Source organism: Sus scrofa, chromosome 8 (assembly GCF_054392235.1).
Source record: "Sus scrofa isolate SSC_HxYL_T2T_F1_AM1 chromosome 8, Sscrofa_HxYL_maternal_Yorkshire_Landrace_v2.0, whole genome shotgun sequence".
In the NCBI taxonomy this organism is placed as follows: Eukaryota; Metazoa; Chordata; class Mammalia; order Artiodactyla; family Suidae; genus Sus; species Sus scrofa.
In genome coordinates this window covers 79,751,956-79,779,648 of record NC_139390.1, presented here as the reverse complement: position 1 = coordinate 79,779,648, position 27,693 = coordinate 79,751,956, and the positions used below count along the sequence as shown (strand labels likewise).

General features: G+C 40.7%; 1 protein-coding gene across 21 annotated transcripts in view; it reads right to left on the bottom strand.

Moving 5' to 3' along the window:
• Positions 1–27,693, bottom strand: part of MRPL1 (mitochondrial ribosomal protein L1) — a 189,627-nt gene that overhangs the window by 141,185 nt on the left and 20,749 nt on the right. For 8 of the 21 annotated variants that reach the window (XR_014812762.1, XR_014812763.1, XR_014812764.1 and 5 more), the window contains exons 1-2: positions 9,502–9,554; positions 1,246–1,360 (exon numbers count right to left, since the gene is read on the bottom strand). Coding sequence is in view for 18 of the 21 variants with exons in the window: in XM_084972608.1 (XP_084828734.1) it covers positions 1,246–1,360; positions 9,502–9,541 (155 nt within the window). In the remaining 3 variants the exon portion in view is untranslated. Of the gene's footprint in view, positions 1–1,245; positions 1,361–8,371; positions 8,469–9,501; positions 9,555–18,016; positions 18,282–27,693 lie in introns of those variants that run through there. The other 13 variants (XM_084972614.1, XM_084972611.1, XM_084972615.1 and 10 more) reach the window with 4 other exon arrangements.

The following is a 27,693-nucleotide window of genomic DNA, read 5'->3' as shown; positions in this document are numbered from 1 at the left end:
CCAAGATATGTTAAGTTAGAAGCAAGCAAGATGTAGAACAGGGTGTATCGTTAGATAAGAAACTATTTTCCTCTACTCACAATTCCAACGTTAAATGTGTAGATTTTTCCATCAGCCTCCAATTATCCAACAGCTGGCTATCCTATAATTCACAACTCTGACACTATTACCTGGATTAAGCATCAGATCCCACAAGTGAAGGGCTCTGTCCCACAAGGCTGCCCCCACGTCAGATGCCAACTGCAAGTCTGGGTCTGCGTACTTTTGGTCAATGGTTATCTATCGGGAGGTTCTAGGGCCCCCTTCTCAGGCTTCCTAATTTACTAGAATGGCTTGCAAAACTCAGAGAAACACTTAACATTTACTGGTTTATTGTATAATAAAGGATATGATAAAGATACAGATGCACAGCCAGATGAATAGGTACATAGGACAAGGTCCAGAAGCGTCTGCAGCACCGGAGTTTCTGTACCCACTGGGTTTGGGTGCATCACCCTTCAGACATGGGTGTGCTCACCAATCCAGAGGTTCTCCAAACCCCACAGTTCAGGGATCTTTATGAAGGCTTCATCACATGGGCATGCTCAATTATGAACTCAATCTCTATCCCATCTCTCCTCCCTGGAGGATGGATTGTAGGGCTAAAAGTTCCAAACTTCTAATCCCAGCTTGGTCTTTCTGATGACCAGTCCCCATCCAGGAGTCCACCAAGAGTTGCCTCAAAAGCCAAATGACTCTCTTAATTGCCCAAGAAATTTTAAGGGTTTTAGGAGCTCTGTATCAGGAACTGAGTCAAAGACCAGATACTTTTGAAAACTGCTCTTAGCATCCCAATCACTCAGGAGATTACAATGGTTTTAGGAGCTTTGTGTCAGGAACTGGTGGCAGAGGTCACTATAAATATTTATTATGTCACAAAATTCTAGCTCCAATACTTACTAGCTCTATGACCTTGGGCAAGTTGCATAATCTATTGGTGCCTTTGCTTTCAGTCTCTAAAAAAGAGCATAGCAATGGCTTGCACATAAAGTCTCTGAAGGAGTTAAATCAGTTATTGAATGTTAGTGTTTGATGCATGTGAAATATTATTATAATAAGTCATTATCTCTCCTTCAGGACTATCAGGTTAAAGAAGCAGAGATGATAAACTTTTACAGCTTTATGACCCTGTACGTCTTTATGGAACCAAGCATAATGTTTTTTAATCAAAGATTTAAGGGCAGAAATACCTAAAAAAATACTTACTTCGTAGCAGCAGCAGCAAAATGTCTGTTGGGCAGCTGAATGTATACAGAACGAGGATAAAGAGGCATCTGAGAAACCATCTTGGAAAGACTATGCCTTTGATGATGAATCAAGACTTGAAAGAAAAAAACATGTAAAATATTAAAATATTAACTTTACATTCATAACTTTTACACTCTCGATGTTTTCAAAATAAAACATATTCAGTATTTTGCGATTGTTAACCATTCTTTAAAAAGTGTGAAAGTGGAAACTGTACTTCTCGAAACTAAAGCGAAGTAAATACATCTAACCGAAGAATTGTCTTTTTATTTTTAACTTAATCTAGTTCAAGCTCAACAGAGTAAGTTAGCTCTACTATTACAGATTAAGCATATATAGTCTGAATTTTTCTTAGTTTAAATTTTATTATTCTTTTTTTGGTATAGAGTATATATTCACAGAGTTGCCCAAGGTACTTCTAAAGGAAAAGAACAAAGTGGAAAAAACTACCTTATGAAAGATCAAGACTTATTATAAAGCTATGGTATTTAAGACACTTTGGTATTAGCTTAAGTATAGAAAGACAGACTAAAGAAATAATAGGAGTTCCCGTCGTGGCGCAGTGGTTAACGAATCCGACTAGGAACCATGAGGTTGCGGGTTCGGTCCCTGCCCTTGCTCAGTGGGTTAACGATCCGGCGTTGCCATGAGCTGTGGTGTAGATTGCAGACGCGGCTCGGATCCCGCGTTGCTGTGGCTCTGGCGTAGGCCGGTGGCTACAGCTCCGATTCAACCCCTAGCCTGGGAACCTCCATATGCCGCGGGAGCGGCCCAAGAAATAGCAACAACAACAACAACAAAAGACAAAAAAGACAAAAGACAAAAAAAAAAAAAAAAAGAAATAATAAACGCCCAGCAACAGACTCATGCACATATGGATATTTGAAATATAACAGAGATGTTATTGTAAATCACTGTGCAAAGAACTCAATAAGTGATGCTAAGACAAGTGATTATCCACAGGCAAACGAGTATATTTAGATCCCTATCTCACACCTTAGCCACACACAAAAGCAAACCTCAATGGACTGGGGACTCATATGTAAATGGCAAAACTTACATGTTTTCAGAAAATATCTTTATGATTTTGAGGAGGGAACAATTTCATAAACAAAAAACAAAAGCACTAACCAAAAAGTGACTACATTACTGTTAAGATCACCTGTTTATCAAAAGATACTTTAAAGAAAGTAAAAAGACAAGCCAAAAACCTGGGAGAATATAATAGTAAATACATACTGAACAAAGGATTAATATACAGAATACACCAGCATATAAATCAAACACATAACTACGTATATTATTTAGGGCAGCTGACAAAATTTTTTTCACAAGATTTTCTCATTGAAGGAAGCAGTGCTTTGATCTTATTTTGGACAGGTAAATGTGTAGGTTTGAGATAATTTAAGTAGCACTATTTTACATACATCAGATTGGCAAAACTTTTCTTAAAAGTCCAGGGTAGCTGAAAATGTCGCATAAGGGCAAATTTTACACCCAACAGTTACGAGTGTGAATTGAAATACCACTTCGGAAAATAAAGTGCATTACCCAAAGAGTCTGGGCATCAAGGATGTAGTAACGCTACTCTAGGGCGTGCACCCTTGCACCCTAGAGGATCTCTTACACATGTATACTCAGAGATGAATAAATAAACCTACAGCAGGATGAATAAATAAATCATGGCATAGTCCCATAACGAAATCTATAGGGCTGTAAAAATAAACCATGTGCTATAGATAGATAGACAAGTAGACAGATAGACAGATCTTACAAATAATTTTGAGAAAAAAGTGACAGGAATTCATTTGGTAGTATTTAAGTTCAAAAACATGCATAAGTAATCAACACTGTACTTGAGGTGTGTGGGGGGGTGTGTGTGTGTATGTGGGTGTGGGTGTGTGTGGGGGGGTTTCTATGCAGAAAAACAATGAAGTGATAAAATAGAAATTTAGGAGTTCCCGTCGTGACGCAGCGGTTAACGAATCCGACTAGCAACCGTGAGGTTGAGGGTTCGATCCCTGGCCTTGCTCAGTGGTTAAAGATCTGGCGTTGCTGTGAGCTGTGATGTAGGTGGCAGATGTGCCTCGGATCCCGAGTTGCTATGGCTCTGGCGTAGGCTGGCAGTTACAGCTCTGATTCAACCCCTAGCCTGGGAACCTCTATATATGCCGTGGGAGTGGCCCTAGAAAAGGCAAAAAGACCAAAAAAAAAAAAAAAAAAGGAAAGAAAGAAAGAAATTTTAGAAAAAGTGCTTACCTCTGGGGAAGAAGCAAATGAAAGAAGACAAAGGCACTTGGGCTTTGAAGTAATGTTCTGTTTTTTTAAGCTTAATAGTAAGTATCTAAAATTTTAAATTATTCTTTACATGTTATAAATATATTCTGCACACAGAAATACTAGCAAATGTTTGAAAAAAGAATATACAAAAGTCTTCCTCCAACCCCTAACCCCCAGCTTCCCTCCCATGTTTGCATTTTCTTTTGCATCTTTCTAGTAATATTATTTCCCCCTCTTTTATAAAATGATAGCACACTCTATGTACTATTCTACACCTTGCATTTTCATATAAAGGTATTACAGCCCATTTTCACACATATATTAGACATAGATATACACATGTAATTATAAGAAATGTATATACATATCCTCATGTGTGCCTTTCATAAAGTTATGTTTATATGTATAGATTACAGTAATAATTTCATATCAGTTCATAAAGACTATCTTTTTTTTGTCTTTTTAGGGCTGCACCTGGGGCATATGGAGGTTCCCAGGCTAGGGGTCTAATCGGAGCTTTAGCCACAGCGATAGCAATGCAGGATCTGAGCTGTGTCTGTGACCTACACCACAGCTCACAGCAACATCAGAAGAACTCTGAAATCCACTCATTATATAAAACTGTGCCAACAACCAATAGCATGTAAACTGTATGACTAATCTATACATCAAATGAATTCATCTCATAAGTTAAATTCCCAAGTGCAGTGCACTGTGCATGCCAGCATACTGTGCACGCCGAATAGCTACCACTGCGTCCATCCTGTGGCCTACATGTGAGCCCCACGTGAGCTGTCCCCTGCCTGTCACTCAATACCACTCTCCTACGTTCCCACTGTGATCCTTTCAGATCCTTGAATCTCTCAAGCCCCTCGAGTTAATTCTTGCCTCAGGGCCTTTACAACTCAATTTCACCTTTCATCTTCTAGAACAAAACTGAAGTACAAGAAGCCACCACATTGCCAAGGGGGACGGGGAGGGAGTCGGGTGGTTGGGGAGCTTGGGGTTAATAGATACAGACTATTGCCTTTGGAAAGGATTAGCAATGAGATTCTGCTGTGTAGCACTGGGAACTATGTCTAGTCACTTATGATGGAGCATGATAATGTGCGAAAATAGAATGTGTACATGTATATGTAACTGGGACACAATGCTGTACAGTAGAAAAAAAATTGTATTGGGGAAATAACTATTAAAAAAAAAAAAGAAAGAAATCACCACAACTGTGAATTCTGTAAACATTGTGGGTATGCCTTTTGGTGCAGTATAGGAGACCTGTTTACTAGTGGGAATTCTTTGCCACACACAAGACATAAGAGGCCTTAATGGCTAGGAAGAAAAAGGGAAACATACTAATGAGATCTAGTTCCTGCCCTCCAGAATCTCAAATTTAGTGGGCAATGCTAGTATGCAACGTCGAAGAGGAGACCTCCCATATTTTTAAAGAAGCCAGTTATCTTGAAAAATCACATATGGTAAGTGAAGGAAAAAAGCAAATACCCACTCAAGATTTGGCAAACACTTCCAAAAAATAATTCTGGAGTTCCCGTCGTGGCGCAGTGGTTAGCGAATCCGACTAGGAACCATGAGGTTGCGGGTTCGGTCCCTGCCCTTGCTCAGTGGGTTAAGGATCCAGCGTCGCCGTGAGCTGTGGTGTAGGTCGCAGACGCGACTCGGATCCCATGTTGCTGTGGCTCTTGTGTAAGCCGGTGGCTACAGCTCCAATTCGACCCCTAGTCTGGGAACCTCCATATGCCGTGGGAGCGGCCCAAGAAATAGCAAAAAGACAAAAAAAAAATAATAATAATTCTAATTGTACTACACAGGAACCCAAAAACCTTGGCAAGATCCTCAAAATAATTCTCTAGAACACATCAAACCGCAACCTGCAATAAAATAACTACTGCTTCTAGAGCTCCCAGCCACGACAACCAGAAACTAAAATTTTCAATAGAAATCAAACTGTTAGAGACTAAGAAAAACCAAACTAAAAAAATACCACTATTTAAATAGCATTGTTAGACCATGATATCTGTATTTTCCATCTGTATATAGTCAATTTATCTATCTGTAGTATTTTATATTCCTGAAACACATTTCTTCTCCTCTCATTCTTAGCAGATAACCTCACTTGCTAAAACAAAAGCCCTGAGAATTTCCTCAACTACTTATGAATCCTCCTGAATCTGCACTCATTCTCAAAAGTCATGCCCACCCCTGCCCCATGGCAATGAGATGGAAAAAACTCCATCTCCTTTGCTAGCTGATTCTCTTAAATCTGATACTGAAAGGTTAAGAGTTCTCCAGGGTCTCTCAACCTAACTCTCTAACTCTCACCCTCCCTAGGAGATCTTAACCTTCCCACCATCAGCACCACAGTCCAGACCACCTTCCTCTACTACATGGATTACTGCAGCAGACTCCAAACTGTTCTATCTTCTACTCTTGGCCCCCTCCACTTCTTTTCCACCTACTCGTAAGAGGGATGATTTTTAAAATGAAATCTCATCATATCCTTAAAACATTTGGATGGGTTCACTGTGCTCTCTGAATAAAGTAAACCCTTAACAAGGTCCTCCATGAGCTACTTTTAACCCATCTAGTGAGCTTCATCTGACACCACTCCCTCTCATGCTTGCCACACTCCAAATACACTGGTCTCCTTTCAATTACTTGAACACACCATGTTTTTTACAACCTTCAGATTTTCCAATATAATCTTCCCTCCATCTGTGACATTCTCCCCTACCACTTTCCACTTCCCTTTCCCACAGCTAACTCATAAATATCCAAAGATCTTTCAGGGACTCTATTTAAGCTACTTCTTCAGCAAAGTCTTCCCTGAAGACCCAAAATAGATTAAGTCTCTCATATACACTATTAGAACACCATGTACTTTTCCTTCAGAGCACGCAGGACAATTGTAATTATAGAAGTAATTACAATGAATGTCTGCCCCTCAATAGATAATAAGCACCATAGCCAGGGAATGCAAATAGCTTGTTTACCATTCTGTTCCTAACACATAACACAGTGTTTGGCAAATGAAGACAAAATAAACATGTTGAATGAAAGAAGGAAATCTGAACAAATAAGAGCAAAAACTGGATTTCAATTACTTTAAATATTATTCATTAAAACACATGGAAAAGCGGTGGCATTTTATTGAAGATCTAGGTATTCATTCATTCAGTTGACAATGTATATGCCAACGAAACATGCGCTAGCACTGCTTTAAGCATTCTGTGAACAAAACAAATTCCCTGTCTCCTCCTAGCAGGGGGCGACACCACCAGTAAACATAAAATGGTACTCGTGAGGGGAAACCCACTGGGTAAAAGGAATTGAGAATCAAGGGAAAAGTGGGCTGCGATTTTAAATCTATGGTTAAGGTAGGCCCTTTTAAAAAGGTGATGTGTGAGCAAAAGTTTGAAAGAAATGAGAAAGTCAGTCATGAAAATATCTAGAAAAAGTATTTCAAGGCTACTCCACCTAGGAGAAAAGGTTCTCCTAACAAAGGAAGGTCCTTGGTGTGTTTAAGGAACAGGGAAGCCAGTGTGGCTAGAGCACAGTGGGTGAGAAGGAGCGCAGCTGGAGATAAGCTCAGGGTGGTAAGCTAGGTTAGTGGAGGTGAGAGAAGGGAGCAACCAAAAGATGTGTAAGATCCTAGCCCAGTGCTGTCCAATGGAAGAATAACATAAGCCACATGTATAACTATAAATTTCCTAACAGCAACAATAAAAAAAGATTAAAAAGAAACCAGTGGGGGGGAAAAAAAAAAAAAACCAGTGAAATTAATAAAAATTAACATCTTAGTACAGCTAATACCCCAAAATATTATCATCCCAACACATTATCAATATAAAAAATAATTGCTATCTTACTTTTTGTTGGTACTAAGTCTTCAAATCGAATGTGTATGACACATTCAATTTGAATTAGCCACATCTGAAGTATTCAATCATGGATAACAAAATAGCATATCTGTAGGCCACTCTAAGAAAAAAGAGGAAGGCTTTGCAGAGTTTTGAATACAGGAGAAACATGATTTAATTTACATTCTTAAAGGACCAATGTGACCACCTGTTGAGAGTAGACTGTAGAGAAATCTAGGTAAGGGATGGGCTTGGAAGGCAGTTGCAGTGAAGTATTGAGAAGACATCAGTTTCTGGATTTATTTTGAGGGTGAAGCCAAAAGGATTTGCCACCTATTTAACATGAAGTGTGAGAAAAGAGGGGGAGTCAAGGATATTCTGAGGTTTTGGTCTGGGCAACTAAAGGATGAAGTTACTATCAAATGAGATGGGGAAGACTCCAAGGCTATGCCAATGAGTTTGATTTCAGACAAATGTTACGTGCTGATTAGATATACAAAAGGAGATCTAGAATAGAGAGATGAGTTTATGAATCTAAAGTTCAGGAGAGAAGTTCTGATTACAGATAATTTTGAGAATCATTAAGACAGACCATATTTGAAGCAATGAAACCTGGATAAGACCATCAAAGGAATGAATTTAGATACAAAAAACTTCAGAATGAAGGATGGAATGCTGGCTCCTGAGACATTCCAAGGTAAGAGATTGGGAAGAGGAGGAGAAACCAGCAAAGTAATGTGAGAAATGACAGGTGAAATAAAAAGAAAATGAAGAAGTATCTTGGAAGCCATGAGAAGAAAATGCAGTAAGGAAAGAATGATAATCTTTGATTCTCTTTTTGGTTTCTTTGTCTAACGTTATTTCTGTCATACACGAAGACAGCACCATCAATCTCTTTTCAATAAAGATACACTTTTTGGTTTGCTCACTTTGGGTCTGTCGTGATCTCTTGCCGCCCCTATCCTTCAAGCAACAACTGTCCCAAATAGGGAATGCTGTTCTTTACAATGAGTTTCCTGTGAGAAGCTCAGAGAAAAAAAAAAAAAAAAGCCAATTAATCAATTACTAGTTATATGAACTTACCCACATACTTAACAGAATCAGTTTCTTTCTCTGTAAAATGGGGGTGATCCTGACTGTTGCCTCCACCTAAAGATCTACCATAATAATTAAATAACAATGTGTATCTCTGTGCTTCAAAAACACAAACTTTTTAAAGTATTGTAGCTAGGAGTTCCCATTGTGGCTCAATGGTTAACGAATCCGACTAGGAACCATGAGGTTGCAGGTTCGATTCCTGGCCTTGCTCAGTGGGTTAAGGATCTGGAGTTGCCGTGAGCTGTGGTGTAGGTCGCAGACGCAGCTCGGATCCTGTGTTGCTGTGGGTCTGGCGTAGAGGAGTGGCTACGGCTCCAATTCGACCCCTAGCCTGGGAACCTCCATATGCCACGGGAGTGGCCCAAGAAAATAGCAAAAATACAAAAAAAAAATAAAAAATAAAAAAAATAAAGTATTGTAGCTAAAAAAAAAAAAAAGCTGTCATCTTGGCCTTATTAACTGCTGAAAAGAGTTGCTACCAAGAAGTGCTACAGAAATAGTCTCCAAATTAAACAACGTCTAATTGACGTTTAAGAACTGTAATTGTCTGCAACCATGTGCTCCGAAAGCACCAAGTATTTTAAGTGCCGCACAAATACACCGCCTTTTCCACTCCAGAACTCGTTTGACGTATCAAACTCCTTTCTCTTGCAGCCCACACCCCCAGCACGGGAGAAAGAATCATTTCTCTGCCTCCGTCCCTACGGGTGACTAGAGCGGTGTCAATGTACATCCGCCTCCCACTCTCCACTCCTAGAGTGGACAGCTCCTGAAAGGAGTGAAACCTCTGGTAAGGTCTCTTTTAAAGAGTAACGACGCTCTGAGAGTCCAAAAGAGTAGAGGCCTATCCAGTCTCCGGTGCAGAACCGCACCCAGTAGAGTCCAGCCTCCACTGTGCTTCCACAGAAAATCCTGCGCCAGAGCTATTTCCCCTGCAAGCCCAGAAGATCCCTTGCTTTACCTCTACTGAGGACTCTTACGGCCACCGCCATGTTGACCATTCCGGATTGTGTCGACGAAATTGGTCCCCCGCTTCAACGTGGAAGAATGTTACAAAAGGTTCCTATACGGAAACTGTGGAGGGGGAAGAGATTCGAAGGAGCAAGAGGAAAGGGGCTGGAACCAAAAGCTTTCAAGCCAGCGGGGGCGGGCGCATGGCGCGGTGCCCTTTGGCAGTGTTCCCGTCAGTCCTCCGTACTGCGTAGGACCCAGAGTTTCGTGGTTCCGGTTCGACAGCTTAACCACCTTCAGGGAAATCCGCCCTTCCTGGAAAATACGGTCCTGTTGGCGATACTCCATTTTATTCCTTTTTATTTTTTTCTTCTTTTTGATTTTGCAAGTGTACTGAAAGCGATCATTTTTAATAGATTATGAGAGTACTTAGGAAAGCACGAAAAACAAAAAATCGAAGAATCTCACCAGCTTCCACCGCCACGTTTCCAACCTTGCAAATACTTAAAAATTAGCCAGACTTTCCACTACCAACCGAAGGGGGTGTGCCCCTCCCTAACAAACTCTTTTTAACTCATCACAAGGTCAGCCTGGTTTTAAATTAGTCCGAACATTAATCACCTCTACATTTTCCCCCCTGCTGACCAGCTGTGCCATTAGGAGCAAGTGAATAATAAAACGACAAACTTATGGAACCCTTCTCGTTTTAAAATGGCAGATCTGAGACCTACGGACAAGTTATTCTGACTGAAAAAAAAAAAATCAGTATCCTTTCCATTACGTCACAGCTGTCGGTATGGTTTATCTAAAACAAATCTGATCACGAATTATATCACTTCCTAGTTTAAATAAAACCCTGCCGTGACTATCTCCAGCTCGCTTCTGGCCTCCGCCTACCTCCCCGGCCTCAACCCCCTGCCAGCAGCCCACGCCCCCAGCACCAGACACAGGCACAGTTTCTCACCTCCATGACTTTGTTCATGCTGTCCCCTCTGTTTGGAACGTCCTGTTCCATATCACCTAGGTAACTTTTTTTTGTTGTTTTTTTTTTTTTTTTCAAGCCTTCAGTTTAGGCTTTACTGACTGATGAAGCCTCTCTCGGCTTCCCAGGCTGAGTTATGGCCACCTCTTCCTGGTTTCATATGAGACTTATTTTTGTTTATCCATTTCTTTTAAACAGTCTTATCCAGGTATATAATTCACATATCATACAATCCACCAATCTAAACTGTACAATTCAATGGACTTTAGTGTATTTACAGAGTTATGTGACCATTACCACAATGTATGTGTTTTTCTCACTAATCATCTGAGTTCTTGAGGGCAGAAATCATGTCTTACTCATTTTTGTAACCTCAGCACGTTACCAACCTGGCACAGAGGAGGCTCTCAATAAATGTTTGCTGAATAAATGAATATTATACGCATGCATGAATCATTGACTCAATTAGAATAGCAAGCCTGCAAACTTGCTTCTGTGGAGCTGCCCATAGGACTGAATCAAAGTAGGAATTTCACAAATGCTTTTTTTTCTTTTTTTTTTTTTGTCTTGTCTTTTTGCTATTTCTTTGAGCCGCTCCCACAGCATATGGAGGTTCCCAGGCTAGGGGTCAAATCGGAGCTGTAGCCCCCGGCCTACCCAGAGCCACAGCAATGCGACATCCGAGCCGCGTCTGCGACCTACACCACAGGTCACGGCAACGCCAGATCGTTAACTCACTGAGCAAGAGCAGGGACCGAACCCGCAACCTCATGGTTCCTAGTCGGATTCGTTAACCACTGCGCCGCGACGGGAACTCCCCTCACAAATGCTTTAATTCACATTTGTATTTTGTACCCATCTTCCTGAAAAATAAGATTTCTGATTTATTTTCCTGCTTTGTCAATACCTAAGTAATTACTTCAAAGTTTCCACACCCATTTATGGCTGTTATTTTAAAAAGTTTCAAAGAAATTGAATCTACCTTTATAATCTTTGTCCCTTTCACCTTCTTTTCCCTTCCTCCCTTCCTCCCACAAATATGTGAGTATTTGTACCAAGCAGTGTGCCTGACAATACATAGATGTGGAGAGTAAAACCAAAATAGCCCTTGTTCTCATGATATTTAAAAATGAATTTCATGTAAGGGTAAATGCCAGAATTAGAGCAAGTTTACCTAATTTATCTCAGACAGAAACAAACACCCAGATTAGAGATGCTGCTCCTTAGACTCCATATACCTCCCTTTCCATAGCTAGGATCAGTTGGCCCCCATCTGTATATCTCTGTGTGTCTCCTGCTGTGATAAGAGAATTTAAACATCCAATATTGGGACTCAGAGTAACATAGACTATGCTTGTTGTAGTCACCTTATTAAGCTTATTAAGTTAATAAGCTTATTAAAGCAACGTCCTGTAAAGGTACAGCTTACCAGATCGCCCACTTTGGGCACCAGAACTTGATAGCATTAGTCATGTGGGGTCCAGAGTCCGGTTATCTACATACAATAATATATAAAGACGTTATTTAGTTTGAGACTTGTAAACAGTGCAAAAAATCCATACTCTGAAGTGGGAAATCCAAGCCTCTAAATATTTAATTCATAAGGAGGTTCCAATTAAAGAGAGGCAATAGAGCATTTTGGTTAAGCCGTGGTGCTCTGGAGCAAAACGTCCTGGGTTTGAATCCAGTATCAGCCCTTACTATCTGTGTGACCCAGGGCAAGTTACTATACCTTTCTGAGTCTCCGTTTCCTCATCTGTGACATGGGGCTAATAATGAGATGATTTACTTAGATACTACTATACTTGGAACAGAGTAGTAAATGTTCATTAAATGTTACCTGTTGTCATTACTAAGGAGCCAATGAGAGCTCTTGACTAGAAAGGCAAAATGAGTAAGTTATTCTAGTACCCTTTATTCCAATTTCTGCTAATTTCTTAATATGGTACATGCCATTCCTTTTCCTACATGTGCTAGGATGTCATTTTCTTTATATGAGAACTTGTATTAGTATTTGCAGAAAATCTTTAGGCTATGCTTATGCACTTCCTCAAAGTTCACTTTAAAGCAACTTTTCTCAAATGTTTTCTAGGAAGGTTTTAATTCTCCAGGACTCTTGGCAACATGCCAGCTGACTGCTTGCCTGGCTAATTTCCCTGGGAAAAGTTTCTCAATATTTGCCTAGCCTTGTAGTTCTCTGTCTCTCTCTGTGTGTGTTTTGTTTTTGTTTTGTTTTGTTTTTTTATTTTTGTTGTTTTTTGCTTTTTATGGCCACACCCGCGGCATACAGAGGTTCCCAGGCTCGGAGTCCAATCGGAGCTGTAGCCACTGGTCTGCATCACAGCCACAGCAATGCCAGATGCGGGGCATGTCTGCAAACTACACCACACTTCACGGCAACACCAGATCCTTAATCCAGTGAGCGATGCTAGGGATCAAACCCACAACTTCATGGTTGCTAGTCAGGTTCACTAACCTCTGAGCCACGGTGGGAACTCCTGTTTTTGTTTTTGTTTTGTCTTTCTAGGGCTGCACCTGTAGCATATGGAAGTTCCCAGGCCAGGGGTCAAATCAGAGCTGCAGCTGCCAGCCACAGCCCCAGCCACAGCAACACCAAATCTGAGCTGCATCTACAACCTACGCTGCAGCTCACAGCAATGCTGGATCCTTGACCCACTGAGCAAGGCCAGGGATTGAACCCACATCTTCATGGATATTAGTCAGATTTGTGACCCGCTGAGCCACAGTGGGAACTCCCTCTTGTAGTTCTCTTGATGTGTGTTCTCTGCCTTCCTCAACTATCTTCAAAGGAACTGGAAACTCCTTTGCGAGAAGAGTCACTTCTCATTTGGGGTTCAAGTTGAAAATGGATTCTCCTATTGGACAAAGACGAGGCACTCTGTGACGTTTCTTACTTCACTAGTGTGTATCAGAATCACCTAGAAGGCTTATTAAACCTTGGATTGCTGTGCTCCAGCCCCTAGATTTTCCAATTCAGTAGCCCTGAGGCAGAGCCCATTAATTTGCATTTATAGTAGGTTCTCTGCCGATGCTGATTTACTAGTCCAGAGACCACACTTTAAAAACCACTCCCTACATAATATCATGAAACATTCGCATCCATACCTACCATTAACTTGAGGAGGAGTTGTTTTGTTTAACCACTTTATACTCCATATAACATTATCTGTCCAACAACGCTTAGGAGAAGTTTTAGGGGACAGATTCAATTGGGAGATTTAGAACTGTCCAGTGGAATGCTGGTAAATGTTTGACAGCTGGCTTTCCAGTACAAAAGACACAAATTTATAGCATTTGCCAGTCTCCGTGGTGTGAACATTCCCAGAATAGCCGATTTCAAGCTACCAAACAAAATCAACCAACACGCAAAATTCTGACAGCTTAGCACTTAGTTCTCACATGGTTGCAGCACTCCTGGAAGTTTCTTGGTAAAAGCCTTTGGTAAATTTTAGAAGGTCTACACTTAACCAATTCATCCCGGAGCCACATTTCTCAAACTTTAATGTAAATGTAAATCATCTGGGAATCTTATTAAAATATAGATTCTAACTTAGCAGGTCTGGGGTGGAGCCTGAGATTCTGATTTCTAACAGGCTCCTAGGTGATGTTGAGGCTGCTGGTCTGTGGACCACACTTTCAGTGGCAAAGACAAAGAGTACCTTCCAGGGCAAAATTCATTATTTCCATCATTAGTCCCAAGCCAGAATTTCTTCAATAGGCTCTCTTCCTCATAGGATAAACTTCAAGGGATTCCTAAATCTCTGGGTATAAACTCCATGACCTCCATCTTTCAGTGCAGACACAAGACGTATCACTAACTTCCTGCTCCACCCACATCTGCTGCTGCTGGACACTTCCCTTTCTCACTTGAATAAAATTCCCCAAGCCCCCAATACTTGGCTCAGTGGAAAATCTCTGACCTAAGGAAAGTCCATTCATTTTGCAGCCGATGATCTGGCTTGAAAAGAAAAACTGGACCAATCATCAGTCTTGAAAAATTGGAATTGGGGAAATGAAAGGCTGATGCGTTTAGGTGGGAGAACTCAAGTTGTAGGGTCATGGCATAGATTTGAAGCAAGAGAAGCCTTAAATGATAAACTGATATTATGTAGCAAGCATAAATGATGCCTGAGTAGAGTCACATGAAGCTAGTCAGTTTCAAAAGCAGAATGAAGTGAGGATGCTGAGAAAAGTAGAAATATGAAGAAGAAAGAGATCTACCCGCCCCAGTGGAAGGTGGCAAATGCTACCTCAGTTCCTGTTTCCAACATGCCTGCGGTGTCACTGTCCCTCTCCCTGTGTTTTTACAAGATCCTTATCTACCATAAATGTCCCTACAGTAACCCCTGTTTTCTCGAGCAAGCACCAGCAAATGTCTTTGTTTTCTCAACAAACAAAAACCTAATTAAAATCATGAGACTCTAGTTATTCTAATCAAGATGCTCAAATTGGCAGCTCTCTGCCAGAATTAGTAGCAGTCTTAAACATGGAATCTCTGAGTCTGAAAAGCTGGATGTATAAATGCTCTCTATAATTCTCTCCTTAAATGGAGCAAACCTGCATCCTCATGGATACGACTCAGGTTCTTAACCCACTGAACTACAACAGGAACTCCATTACATTTCTGGTTGCAGATGAAGGCACAGAGGCACCGAGAAGTTCAGTGACTTGCTCAATCAGTACTTAGGTGAGTTGGGTGAGTTTGGATTTGAATCCATGATGCCTGACTCCAGAGTCTATGTGCTTAGTCACTATTTTACATGGATCACACATATTTCATGCTGGACATTGTGCTAAGCTAAGATATAGTATCTTGCTTAATTTCATTTTATAGATGAAGAAATGGAGGCTCCAAAAACTTAAGGACCTCTTTTTTCATTTGAAATAAATTCTTCTCTCATCTCAAAAAAAAAAAAAAAAAAAAAAAAAGGAGTTCCCGTAGTGGCGAAGTAGTTAATGAACTGACTAGGAACCATGAGGTTGCAGGTTCGATCCCTGGCCTTGTTCAGTGGGTTAAGGATCCAGCATTGCCATGAGCTGTGGTGGGTTGCAGACGCAGCTCAGATCCCATGTTGCTACAGCTCCGATTGGACTCCTAGCCTGGGAACCTCCATGTGTCGTGGGAGCAGCCCTAGAAAAGGCAAAAAGACAAAACAAACAAACAAAAACTTGTCTAAGGCCACCAAGTAGTGTCAGAGCCTCATATCGGGGTTAGTACATCATAACCATCACACTATTCTCCTGCTTCACTGCTTCTCTGCCACCGTGAAACGCTGGTATTTATACATACATATGACTCAATATTTTTCATGCCAATGTTTTACATTAGAAAATGGCCAGATAATATCAGAGTGTGTGGGAGAAAGTAAATAACATGTAAGCACATACACATTATTATTTGATCTTCAAAGCAAAGCATGGAAATCACAAGCACCAACAAAACACTAATTAGAGTTACTATTTAAAAAATCTCTAATGCATGCAGAGGTAAAACATTTGAAATATTTATCTAAAATATGGCAATGTGTTTTCTTTGTGTTATAACTCTAAAAAAAGGAACAATAGCAACAAAGCAATTCTCAGGAAGACATTTGATTTTTACAAAAAAAAAAAAAAAAACGTGTGCACCACTCATAAGAGGAGGCCATAAGTCACTGAAAGGATGTGACTGTCTTCCTCCCTTCTGTGCTATGTGGCTTTATCGATTTGTAGACTTAGAAGTGAACTTGACATTTTGCTGTTGTGCTCCATTCAGGGCCCTTCTTTTAAATTAGGTCAGAATGAGGCTGAGTTCCTCCCCAGCTCTGAACCTAGGGACTAACAACAAGTTAATAATCTTACTATTGAGATTAAGTAATTATTTCCTAGTCATTGTTATCTGATAAAATAGTGAAGCTAAACACTCCAGTATTCATCTATGTACAATGGCGTCTCATCACAGTGTAAATTATTTTACTCTCAGAGTTGCCATTGTGGCTCATCAGGTTATAAACCTGATGAGTATCCATGAAGACTCAGGTTCAATCCCTGGCCTCACTCAGTGGGTTAAGGATCCAGCATTGCCATGAGCTGTGGTGTAGGTCACAGACACAGCTCGGATTCTGCATTGCTGTGGTTGTGGCATAGGCCAGCAGCTATAGCTCTGAATTGACTCCTGGCCTGGGAACCTCCATACGGGGCAGGTGCAGCCCTAAAAAAAAAAGGAAAATAGTAACTACAACATTTTTGTGGCACATGATTCTACATGCAACTTCTCAGCTTCAATGACACCTTGTTATTTTAAGCTAAACAGCAATGTATAATTGTTAAGGGTTAATTTATTTTTGGCCACACCTGAAGCATGTGGATGTTCCCAGGCTAAAGATCGAACCCAAGTCACAGCAGCGACAACTCCGAATCCTTAACTGCTAGGCCACCAGGGAACTCCACGTGTTGATTTTTTTTTTTGTCTTTTTTCTTTTTTAGGACTGCACCTGTGACATATGGACGTTTCCAGACTAGGGATCAAATGGGAACTGTAGCCGCTGGCCTACACCACAGCCACAGCAATGCCAAATCTGAGCCACATCTGCCACCTACACTATAGCTCATGGCAACGTGGGATCCTTAACCCATTGAGCAAGGCCAGGGATCAAACCTGAGTCCTTGTGGATACTAGTCGTGTTGGTTACCACTGAGCCTGATGGGAAATCTCATGGGTTAATTTTTAATGAATAAATAATAGATGACTTTCTGGCTCCTCTGGGACAGATAACAGCTATAACCCAACAAAAAAACCAAAACCCAAACCAAAAACACAATAGGTCAAAGGGATATGCAGGGACCCAAGGGGAGGGAGTAATTAGCATTTTTATCCATCAGGAAAAACAGCTATTATTTAGAAAGATAAATAGATGTCTCCAAAGATCAAAGGAAAATAATAATGCTGGGCATAGAAATAAGAATAGAAAGATTACTAAATAAAATTTCTTTGCAAGAGTTCCTGTCATGATGCAGTGGTCAACGAATCCCACTAGGAACCATGAGGTTTAGGGTTTGATCCCTGGTCTTGCTCAGTGGGTTAAGGATCTGGCATTGCCGTGATCAGTGGTGTAGGTTGCAGACTCGGCTCAGATCCTGCATTGCTGTGGCTCTTGTCTAGGCCGGCAGCTACAGCTCCAATTAGATCCCTAGGCTGGGAATCTCCATGTGCCATGGGAGTGGCCCTAGATAAGGCAAAAAGACAAAAAATAAATAAATAAAATAAAATTTCTTTTCAACTGTAATAATTTAGGTTCTAAAATATGTGCTGGTAATTGCTTTTTTTTCCTATTTTTGAACCATCATCACTGGTATAAAACGTAATTGTTCAAGAAAATACAAGAATGCATGGCTCTCCTGAATCCTCACCAGGAGGGCTACATCCAGAAGGTGAGGGAGACTAAGACATCCTGGTTCTCAAGACTCCACTATCGGAAGATGCCCAACCCCTCCCGTGGCTGTCAGTGAGGGTGGGGATTTTTGCAGAGTTACCACAACTCACCGTTTACACAGCCTGCAGAGCAGATTCAGGAAGTAGCAGCTCTGTTTTGGGAGGGCTCCACTTAACCCAAGTGGCTCACACCCTAGATGCAGACACAAGTTGGACAGACACAGGACCTGCTGCGTAGCTTTGCCTGGCTCTGAGGAACGGTTCATCTGAAGGCAGGTGAGAGGGTTTGAAGGGTACAAGACCAATGCGAAGGAAAGGCCCTTCTGGGTGTGGGCTCTGCTTCTACCTAGTGCCTTCCAAGGATGCATGTTAGAACCTGAGCAGGGAGGCAAAAGAAAAATATGTAAATGATATGACGCTGAGACCTCAGGGGTCATGTGAGCACAGGACTTCTTGTTTATGGGAACCAGGTAACAGAAAGGACATCAGAGCAATTCTCCAACGTGGCCAGCTGCAGCCTGTGACCCACTTAGGACAGTGTGAGCTTCGATGGCTTGGGCACCTTCCTTACAGACAGACAGTAGTCAAAGGCAGCAGGAGAGGACAAAAAAGGGCCGAGGCCAGACAGCAGCAATGTGTTTGCAAACACTCAATGAGACAGTCCCTTGGTACAATCCGTACATCCATCCAGAGCTTGGGAGCATTTTATGCTGAAGTTTAGGACCCAAAATTATTGCTGAGGTCCTAAAAGCAGATAAATACCCAAACTCTAGTTCCTTCTTGGTCTGGAAAACACAGCCATGCGCAGAAAACCCTCTGAGAGTAAGCCAAGCAAGCATGATTGTGTTTTTTACAATAACGATGCCCAATTATGAGGTTTACTAGGTCTCATTTATTGTTTAATTTTCCTAAGTTTTCTTTGGCCAAGATTAGCAGGGTTTTTTTTTTTTTTTTCCTTGCACCCATTTTATAAAAGAAAAAGTTCCAGGTTATAAAATAAAATATGGTACTCTGTGCCCTATATTTTAACTTAATCTTAATTGAATTAATATAAAATCCTGGTCAGTTTGCTAAATTTTATCAAGTTACCTGTGACTATTTATCATATCCCTTATTCCATGAGAATTAAGTATCTTTCATAGTCTATAATAAGAAAGCATTATTACAATTTATGAGGAAATCTGAGTAAATTATACTCACTGATTAATCCTTTGTCATTTATGTTGCTTCTTTCAAATAATTTAGTAGATTAGAAGGATGCTTTTATTTTTACAAAGCTGTTCTGCCCTTATCACGTTGCCATAACTCCACCTGCTACAAAAATGCTTCAGTATCTTTACTCATTTTTTCCTAACAGTTTTTTCTCCTTGCTGTAATCTGGTAGCTATTGATCATTTCTTATTTTAAAAGAATACTATACTAGGAGTTCCCGTCGTGGCTCAGTGGTTAATGAATCCGACTAGGAACCATGAGGTTGCAGGTTCGATCCCTGGCCTTGCCCAGTGGGTTGGGGATCTGGTGTTGCCATGAGCTGTGGTGTAGGTTGCAGATGCGGCTCGGATCCTGAGTTGTTGTGGCTCTGGCATAGGCCAGCGGCTACAGCTTCAATTGGACCCCTGGCCTGGGAACCTCCATATGCCACGGAAGCAGCCCTAGAAAAGGCAAACAAAGACAAAAAAAAAAAAAAAAAGAATACTATACTGGTTATACATCATTTGCTACCAACCATCTCCTTAATTTATCCTGTCCACCTTGCTAGGTATGTCCTTGAAAACTGACTCTTTTAAATTGTATCCCCCCTGAGTAATACAGATTCCTAGTCAGTATACAGCTGTCCTTCAGTATCTGTGGGGAAATTGGTTCCAGGACCCCCACGGACACCAAATTCTGAAGATGCTCCGTGTCCTAGTGGAGTTCCTATTGTGGCACAGTGGGTTACATACCCGACTAGAAGCCATGAGGGTGCAGGTTTGATCCCTGGCCTCACTCAGTGAGATGAGGATCCCGTGTTGCTGGGAGCTGTGGAGTAGGTCACAGACGTGGCTCAGATCTAACATTGCTGTGGCTGTGGTGTAGGCATGCGGCTGCAGCTCTATTTTGACCCCTAGCCTGGAAATTCCATATGCCACAGGTATGGCCCTAAAAAAAACAAAAAAATAAAAATAAAAAACAAAGTGTCCTGGTATTAACTTATAACCTGTGCACACCCTCTGGTATACCTTAAGTCATCTCTAGATTATTTATGATACTTAATACATCGTAAATACTATGTAAATAGTTGGAAATACAATGTAAATGATATATAAATCACTGTCAGCATGGCAACTTCAAGTTTTTTTGTTTGTTTGTTTGTTTTTGCCTTTTTGCCTTTTCTAGGGCCGCTCCTGCAGCATATAGAGGTTCCCAGACTAGGGGTGGAATCAGAGCTTTTGCTGCTGGCCTACGCCAGAGCCACAGCAACTCGGGATCCGAGCCGCATCTACAACCCACACCACAGCTCATGGCAACGCCGGATCCTTAACCCACTGAGCAAGGCCAGGGATCGAACCCTCAACCTCATGGTTCCTAGTCAGATTCATTAACCACTGTGCCATGATGGGAACTCCCTTCAAGTTTTGTTTTTTGAAAATTTCTGGAATTTTTTAAAAAATATTTTTGATCTATGGCTATTTGGGCCATGGATGCAGAACTCTTGAATATGGAGGGTCAACTGCATTGCTAGATCAGAATTTAACTAGGTGGGATACACAAAGAGAATTGTACGTGTTGGTGAAAATTTTTAACATCATGCTAATAATAACAATTTCCATAGTTCAAAGGAATGAAGGCAGAAAGCCAAGCCATTTGAAGCAGGCCTTCTTTTTTTTTTTTTTTTTTCGTCTTTTTGCCTTTTCTAGGGCTGCTCCCGGGCTAGGGGTCTAATCCGAGCTGTAGCCACTGGCCTACACCAGAGCCATAACAAATTGGGATCTGAGCCGTGCCTGCGAACTATACCACAGCTCACGGCAACACCAAATCTTTAACCCACTGAGCAAGGTCAGGGATCGAACCTGCAACCTCATGGTTCCTAGTCAGGTTCGTTAACCACTGCACCACAACGGGAGCTCCCACAGCAGGCCTTCTTATGGTTGACTTTTAACTCTGTCCTGAGGTCCATATCTTACTGTAAGAACACCAGTGTCATCTTACTTCCAAGGTACAATGCTACACCAGTCTTTGCTGAAGCTCCTTCTATACGTAGAAGAGAAGGCCTTACCGCACGATTTACAGCCCTTCCTATTCGATACATATCCAATATTTGGAGTCATTCAGTTAAGACTCCAACAAGACAGTTTTTAATGTCAATTAGCACCCTCCAAGGATGACAGAACAGTCCCCTATGACATTGGCATTAAAGTCTGATTCTCTTTAACTTTTCCCTCTAGTGTGAATGGTAAAAAATGCCTCTGACTGGGGGAAAAACTGTAATTGCAATGTATACATGTAAGGATAACCTGACCCCCTTGCTGTACAGTGGGAAAATAATAAAAAAAAAATGCCTCTGTGTTTTTTCCATCATCTGGCAGATAACTATTACATCACACACACACACACCCCTCCTAAGGAGAAATATGAATTCTTAGAAACATTCTTAATATGCACTGTTCACATAGTATTGGCCCACAAATGTCTTTTTTAATTGAATGGACAACTGATTAAGTTAAGACTCTCGATTTCAGTCTTCTTTTGAAAATAGCCAACAGACCAAGTCATCGTGAGCCCATGTTTCTACGTGGTCATCACTCACTGGAGCTGAGAATGTGTTCTCTTTCTAGTTGGGCCATCAGCCACCCATGCACCATGATCGTTACACGCTGTGCTGTCTCTCTGGGCATTTCGCTCATCCTCGGGGTCTGCCTAGATTCTACACGCACTTGACTTTGCAACCTCTAATCCTACTTCTTTTCAAATTGTGTCCTCTGGAGTCTGTCAGAATGAAAAAAAGGGCTATGGCTGAAGAATAGATACTTAGTCTGAGAAGATACTTAGATAAGATCCATTTGCTTTTCATATACATATATATATATATATATATATATATACATATATATATATTTTTTTTTTTGTCTTTTTGCTATTTCTTTGGGCTGCTCCTGAGGCATATGGAGGTTCTCAGGCTAGGGGTCGAATCGGAGCTGCAGCCACTGGCCTACACCAGAGCTACAGCAACGCGGGGTCCGAGCCGCGTCTGCAACCTACACCACAGCTCACGGCAACGCCGGATCGTCAACCCACTGAGCAAGGGCAGGGACCGAACCCACAATCTCATGGTTCCTAATCGGATTTGTCAACCACTGCGCCACGATGGGAACTCCCTGCCTTTCATATTTTAAGCAACTCACCTAAGGGCCTTTCTACCTGAATCATGTATATGTAGTAATTATTATACAACTTGCTACTTTTCTTGGGTGGGTGATTGTTTCACATCCTGATGCATCTTTCTCTATTTTATATGCTTTTGGACATATTGAAACTCTTAGTCAAACTGGTCTGGGTAAAATAGCTTACAGGAAATCACCCTGAGCTCACCCAACTATATTTTTTGTTTTTTGTTTTTCTTTTTTGTCTTCACCCACAGCACATGGATATTCCCAGGCTGGGGATCAAATCTGAGCTGGAGCTGTGACCTATGCCACAGCTACAGCAATGCCAGATTCTCAACCCACTAATTCAGGCAGACGATCGAATCAAATACTCCACAGAGACAAGCCAGATGATTAACCCACTGCCCCACAGAGGGCCTCCTACATTAAAAACTCAAAGTTATCTAATGCTTTTATTCACATATCTGTTTATATATCTTCATTTCCTTTTCAATAGCCTTATTTTACTCTCTGCCTTACTCAGATTTAACAGAATAACTAATTTTGTCATAAAAAATAAATATTACAACTGTTTAAAGTTAAGATGTATACTTTAGGAGTTCCCGTTGTGGCACAGTGGTTAACGAACCGACTAGGAACCATGAAGTTGTGGGTTCGATCCCTGGCCTTGCTTAGTGGGTTAAGGATCCGGCGTTGCTGTGAGTTGTGGTGTAGGTCGCAGACACGGCTCAGATCCCAATTTGCTATGGCTCTGGCGTAGGCCTGTGGCTACAGCTCCGATTCGACCCCTAGCCTGGGAACCTCCATATGCTGAGGGAGCAGCCCTAGAAAAGGCGAAAAGACCAAAAAAAAAAAAAAAAAAAAAAAAAAAAAGATATATCCTTTAAACAGTTCCTATTCTTTGGTCTAGTCCCTCTGTGCCAAAGATGCAGCCCACTTCCAAACTTTTTTTTGGGAAAAGATCGTAGAAATAACTGCTTTTTGGTACTGTTGCCTTATTAAATTCTACTTTTTCACATTTTTAAAAGAAAGTGGCAGGTATCACTATCTTTTCTTGGGGGTCAAAGGGGCTTTGTGATGAAATTATTACTGTTTCTCTCTCATCTTTATTAAAATCCTTCAATCTCCAGGATTACAGTGATAAACCAACTCCCTAGCCTAGCAGGCCAGAGCTGCTCTTTCTATGTGTATATACATATATAGTGAATACTATTATATTACACCCATTTTATAGATAAGGAGACTGAGGCAGAGTGGTATTTAAAGCATACCCTAAGTCACAAAGCTAGTAAGTAAAGGGGCTGGCAATTGAATGCAGGTTGGCTCCAGTCAATACTCTCAATGAGTGTACTGTACTGCCATTGAAATCGAAAAGCTTTTGTCAAATGTCTACTACTCATAAAGCATTGTGTAAGACATAATGAGAAAAATAAGAGAGTTTTGCCCACAAGAAATAGATAATGTTATACAAGAGAGAAACCTGCTCCTAACTCACTATGGAAACAAATAAGAGAAAAAGACTAAACTCAGGTGGGGAGAATCTCAGTTTGGATTGAAAGTAGATATTTCATTAGAGGCTTGAAGAATGTGCAAACTTGGAAAATGATAAGGCAGTAAAAAATACTCAAAGGAGCTGAATTTTAGGAAAATTAGTCATTAACATCTGTGATCATTAAGTAAATAAGCTTTGGGAAAATGAGCTTCAGTTTCATTTATTTTAGTTAACCAATTTTAGGCAGCCATTTTTGTTTTATTTTGTTTGTTTGGAAGGATTGGTTTCCTCTGAAAGCCTTGTTGGGCACTTGCTGTGCAGACAAGTGAGTCTGGGGGTACTGAGGTGGGTATCGGTGAGGTTCGGTGGAGAGTTGTGGATCAGAATCAGAGGTGCTGCTGCAAACACAGATAAGCCCCAGCCCCAGGCTTTCACATTCAGTAGGTATGGCCTTGGACCAGAGGCTTCCCTCTGCTCCCTGGTTGCTTAGGTGGTGAGGTGCTGCTGTTGCAGCCTGGAGGAAACCACTGCCCTATGAGAATCTCAAACCTACAGAAAAAAAGGTTGGGATTTTGGAAAATCTCACAGCTCAGTTTGTCATGGAAAGTCAAGGGGGACACAGATTCTGGGTGGGGTTTGGTATTTCCAAAAGCAGGGACTGTCGGCGGGAATTCTGAGAAAGGAAGTGGTTTAGAAGTTTGGAAACCAAGGTGGGAGCCCCACTAGAAAGAGCAGCTCTGGCCTGCTAGGCTGGGGTGTGTTTTATCACTGTAATCCTTGGAGATTGAAGGATTTTAATAAAGAGAGAAACAGTCATAATTTCATCACAAACCTTTGCCAACTATAAAATTAGTGATATCTGCCTCTTTCTTTGAAAAATGAGAACAAATAGAACTTAATAAGGCAACAGTATAAGAAAGCAATTATTTTTTTTTTCTTTTTTCTTTTTTTTTTTTTTGCGTTTTTAGGGCTGCTCCCGTGGCATATGGAGGTTCCCAGGCTAAGGGGTCGAATCGGAGCTATAGCCACCAGCCTACGCCAGAGCTACAGCAACACTGGATCCGAGCCGCTTCTGCAACCTACACCACAGCTCAGGGCAATGCCGGATCATTAACCCACTGAGCAAGGGCAGGGATCGAACCCCCAACCTCATGGTTCCTAGTCAGATTCGTTAACCACTGCGCCACGATGGGAACTCCCGAAAACAATTATTTCTAAATGGTCTTTTCCCAAACAAAAGTTTGGAAGTGGGCCGCATCTTTGGCAGAGAGGGACTCCTATATTAGAAATTCAAGATAAATTTATTTAATGCTGTAACAGTTTAAATAAAAGCATTGCAAGTTTTTCTTTGTTTCTGTTTGTAGTTAACTACCTGGAAGAGGAATATACTTGATTTTTCTCAATAGATTTTGACATTTAAAATAATGCATAAGCCCAAAGGGGTAGGAATTTTCATTACTTTGGTTTACTCTTACTAAAGCAAATAGCTGTTTTGCATAATGTTATCCAGCAGGATTTGTTCCATATTATGAATCAAAAGAACTCTGTAAATGTATTAATAATATTTCAAATATATTTAAATCTTAGTAAGGAAGAAAAGCCAGCATGATAATAATGTACATTTATCAGTGATTATACTGAGACATAACACTGGTAAATATTTCAAAGAGGGAGATAAAGCTAAGAAAGAGTTTGGAATTGAATAGGAAAAAAAAAAAAAAAAACAAACAAGGAAAAAAAACCCCAACCCTAAAACCAAATAATTTGGAGAACATTTGCGTTTCCCAAGAGAACTATGAAATAATGAGAATTTGGTGTCTATTAGTCAAAAGCTATAATTCAACTTTGGTGTTATGACTTATAACACCTGTGCTGGTGCTTAGACTGGGACAGGTATCAGTCATAACTGGCACCTACCAAGAGTGGTTTGTATTCTGAGTTACATGCCACCAAGGAAAACTTTTAATTTCCCCAACAGTTTGTAAATGCAACTGTGAACACCTAATTCACATGAACAATAGATGGAAGGGAAAGCGCTGTTCAGAACACAAAAGATCAAGAGAGGCAAATATCCCAAGCCAAAGAAATTTAATAAATTCACATGAACATTAAAGGAAGTGGGGGGAAATCTTACATGTGCATACAAACAAGTTTCCCTCTACAACAACTGGCTTAATTCCCAAAAAACTATAGAAAAAGACTCAATAAAAATATAATAAAAAAAGGCAAATAAACTTAGTAAAAGCTGACCTACTCCCCAAATCGTAATTTTCCCTATAAATGCCAATTTTTAGTTAGATCCATTCCTTCAATTTTAAAATGCAAATTCAATAAAAATATAGCAAAGAAATCTCAGTATTTCAGATCCATTTCAATTTTGCGTTCTGTCTCTCTCTCTCTCCCCTTCCCCCCGCCACCCCAGGCATAGAAAAGAAGACAATTTTCCTTTAGCACTGCTGAAGAAACGTGAGTTTGTAAATTTAAAGACTGAAAAGATTTGCTAATGCTGATCATAATATTTCCTACAGATAAATTATAAACTAAGATGCTAAACCATACCTGCAGTAAGCAGATATTTCTTATTTGGTTCAGTCTTTCAACTTTTCCTGGTCAAGCATTTACTACAAATGACCCACTTATTTACTGCCATGGAAAAAAAGCATTGCACTACTACCTCTTTGTTCTGAGGGGAAAACAGGGCTCAGGGGGCCAAACAGGAGTCGGGGGAGATAAGAATAGATGTACAAGGAGATCCTGCTGAATAGCATTGAGAACCTTGTCTAGATACTCATGTTGCAACAGAACAAATGGTGGAGGAAAAAATGTAATTGTAATGTATACATGTAAGGATAACCTGACCCCCTTGCTGTACAGTGGGAAAATAAAAAAATTATTAAAAAAAAAAAGGCAATCAACGCTAAGCTGTCTTTGAGATCTTAAGCAAAGCATTTATTCATCCATCCATTCATTCATTTAATCACCTTTTTTCTTTTTTTTTTTTTAGGGCCGCATCCTCAGCACATGGAAGTTCCCAGGTTAGGGAATACATCAGAGCTGCAGCTGCCAGCCTATACCACAGTCAAGGCAGCACCAGATCTGAGCCATATCTTCGACCTACACCAAAGCTCACTGCAACACCAGATCCTTAACCCACTGAGGGAGGCCAGGGACAAAACCCTCAACTTCATAGATGCTAGTCAGGTTTGTTACCACTGAGCCTCAATGGGAACTCCTCAATCACATTTTTTAAACTCAGATAATAGCACCAGAAGTATAGTCATGAAGAAATGCTAATTAAATAACGTGAAAGAGCTTCGTCAACATAAACTACTTATTTAATAATTCCTTTAGAAATTAAAATATTAAATATAACTTATTTGTTAAATCAGATGTTTAATTATATAAACTATTCCCTGAAATAAAAAGGGAATTTTAAACAATAACTTTTAGAGATTATTATAACATTTTTAGGTTACTAGGGGAAAAAAACTGTTTCAGAACCCAAACTTGTATCCTTCTGTATTAAATGTTATTCTGACTTCAAAATAGACTACAATTAAGCTTTATTTAATGCATTCATTCAACAAACATTTATTGAGCACTGACTATGTACCAAGAATATAGTCTATTCCTGGAGTTCTCGTCATGGCTCAGTGGTTAATGAATCTGACTAGGAACCATGAGGTTGTGGGTTCAATCCCTGGCCTTGCTCAGTGCGTTAAGGATCTGGCATTACCGCGAGGTGTGGTGTTGGTTGCAGACACGGCTCGGATCCTGCGTGGCTGTGGCTGTGGCATAGACTGGCAGCTACAGCTCCGATTCAACCCCTAGCCTGGGAATCTCCATATGCCACAAGAGCGGCCCTAGAAAAGGCAAAAAGACAAAAAGACAACAACAACAACATACATACATATATATATATTGTCTGTTCC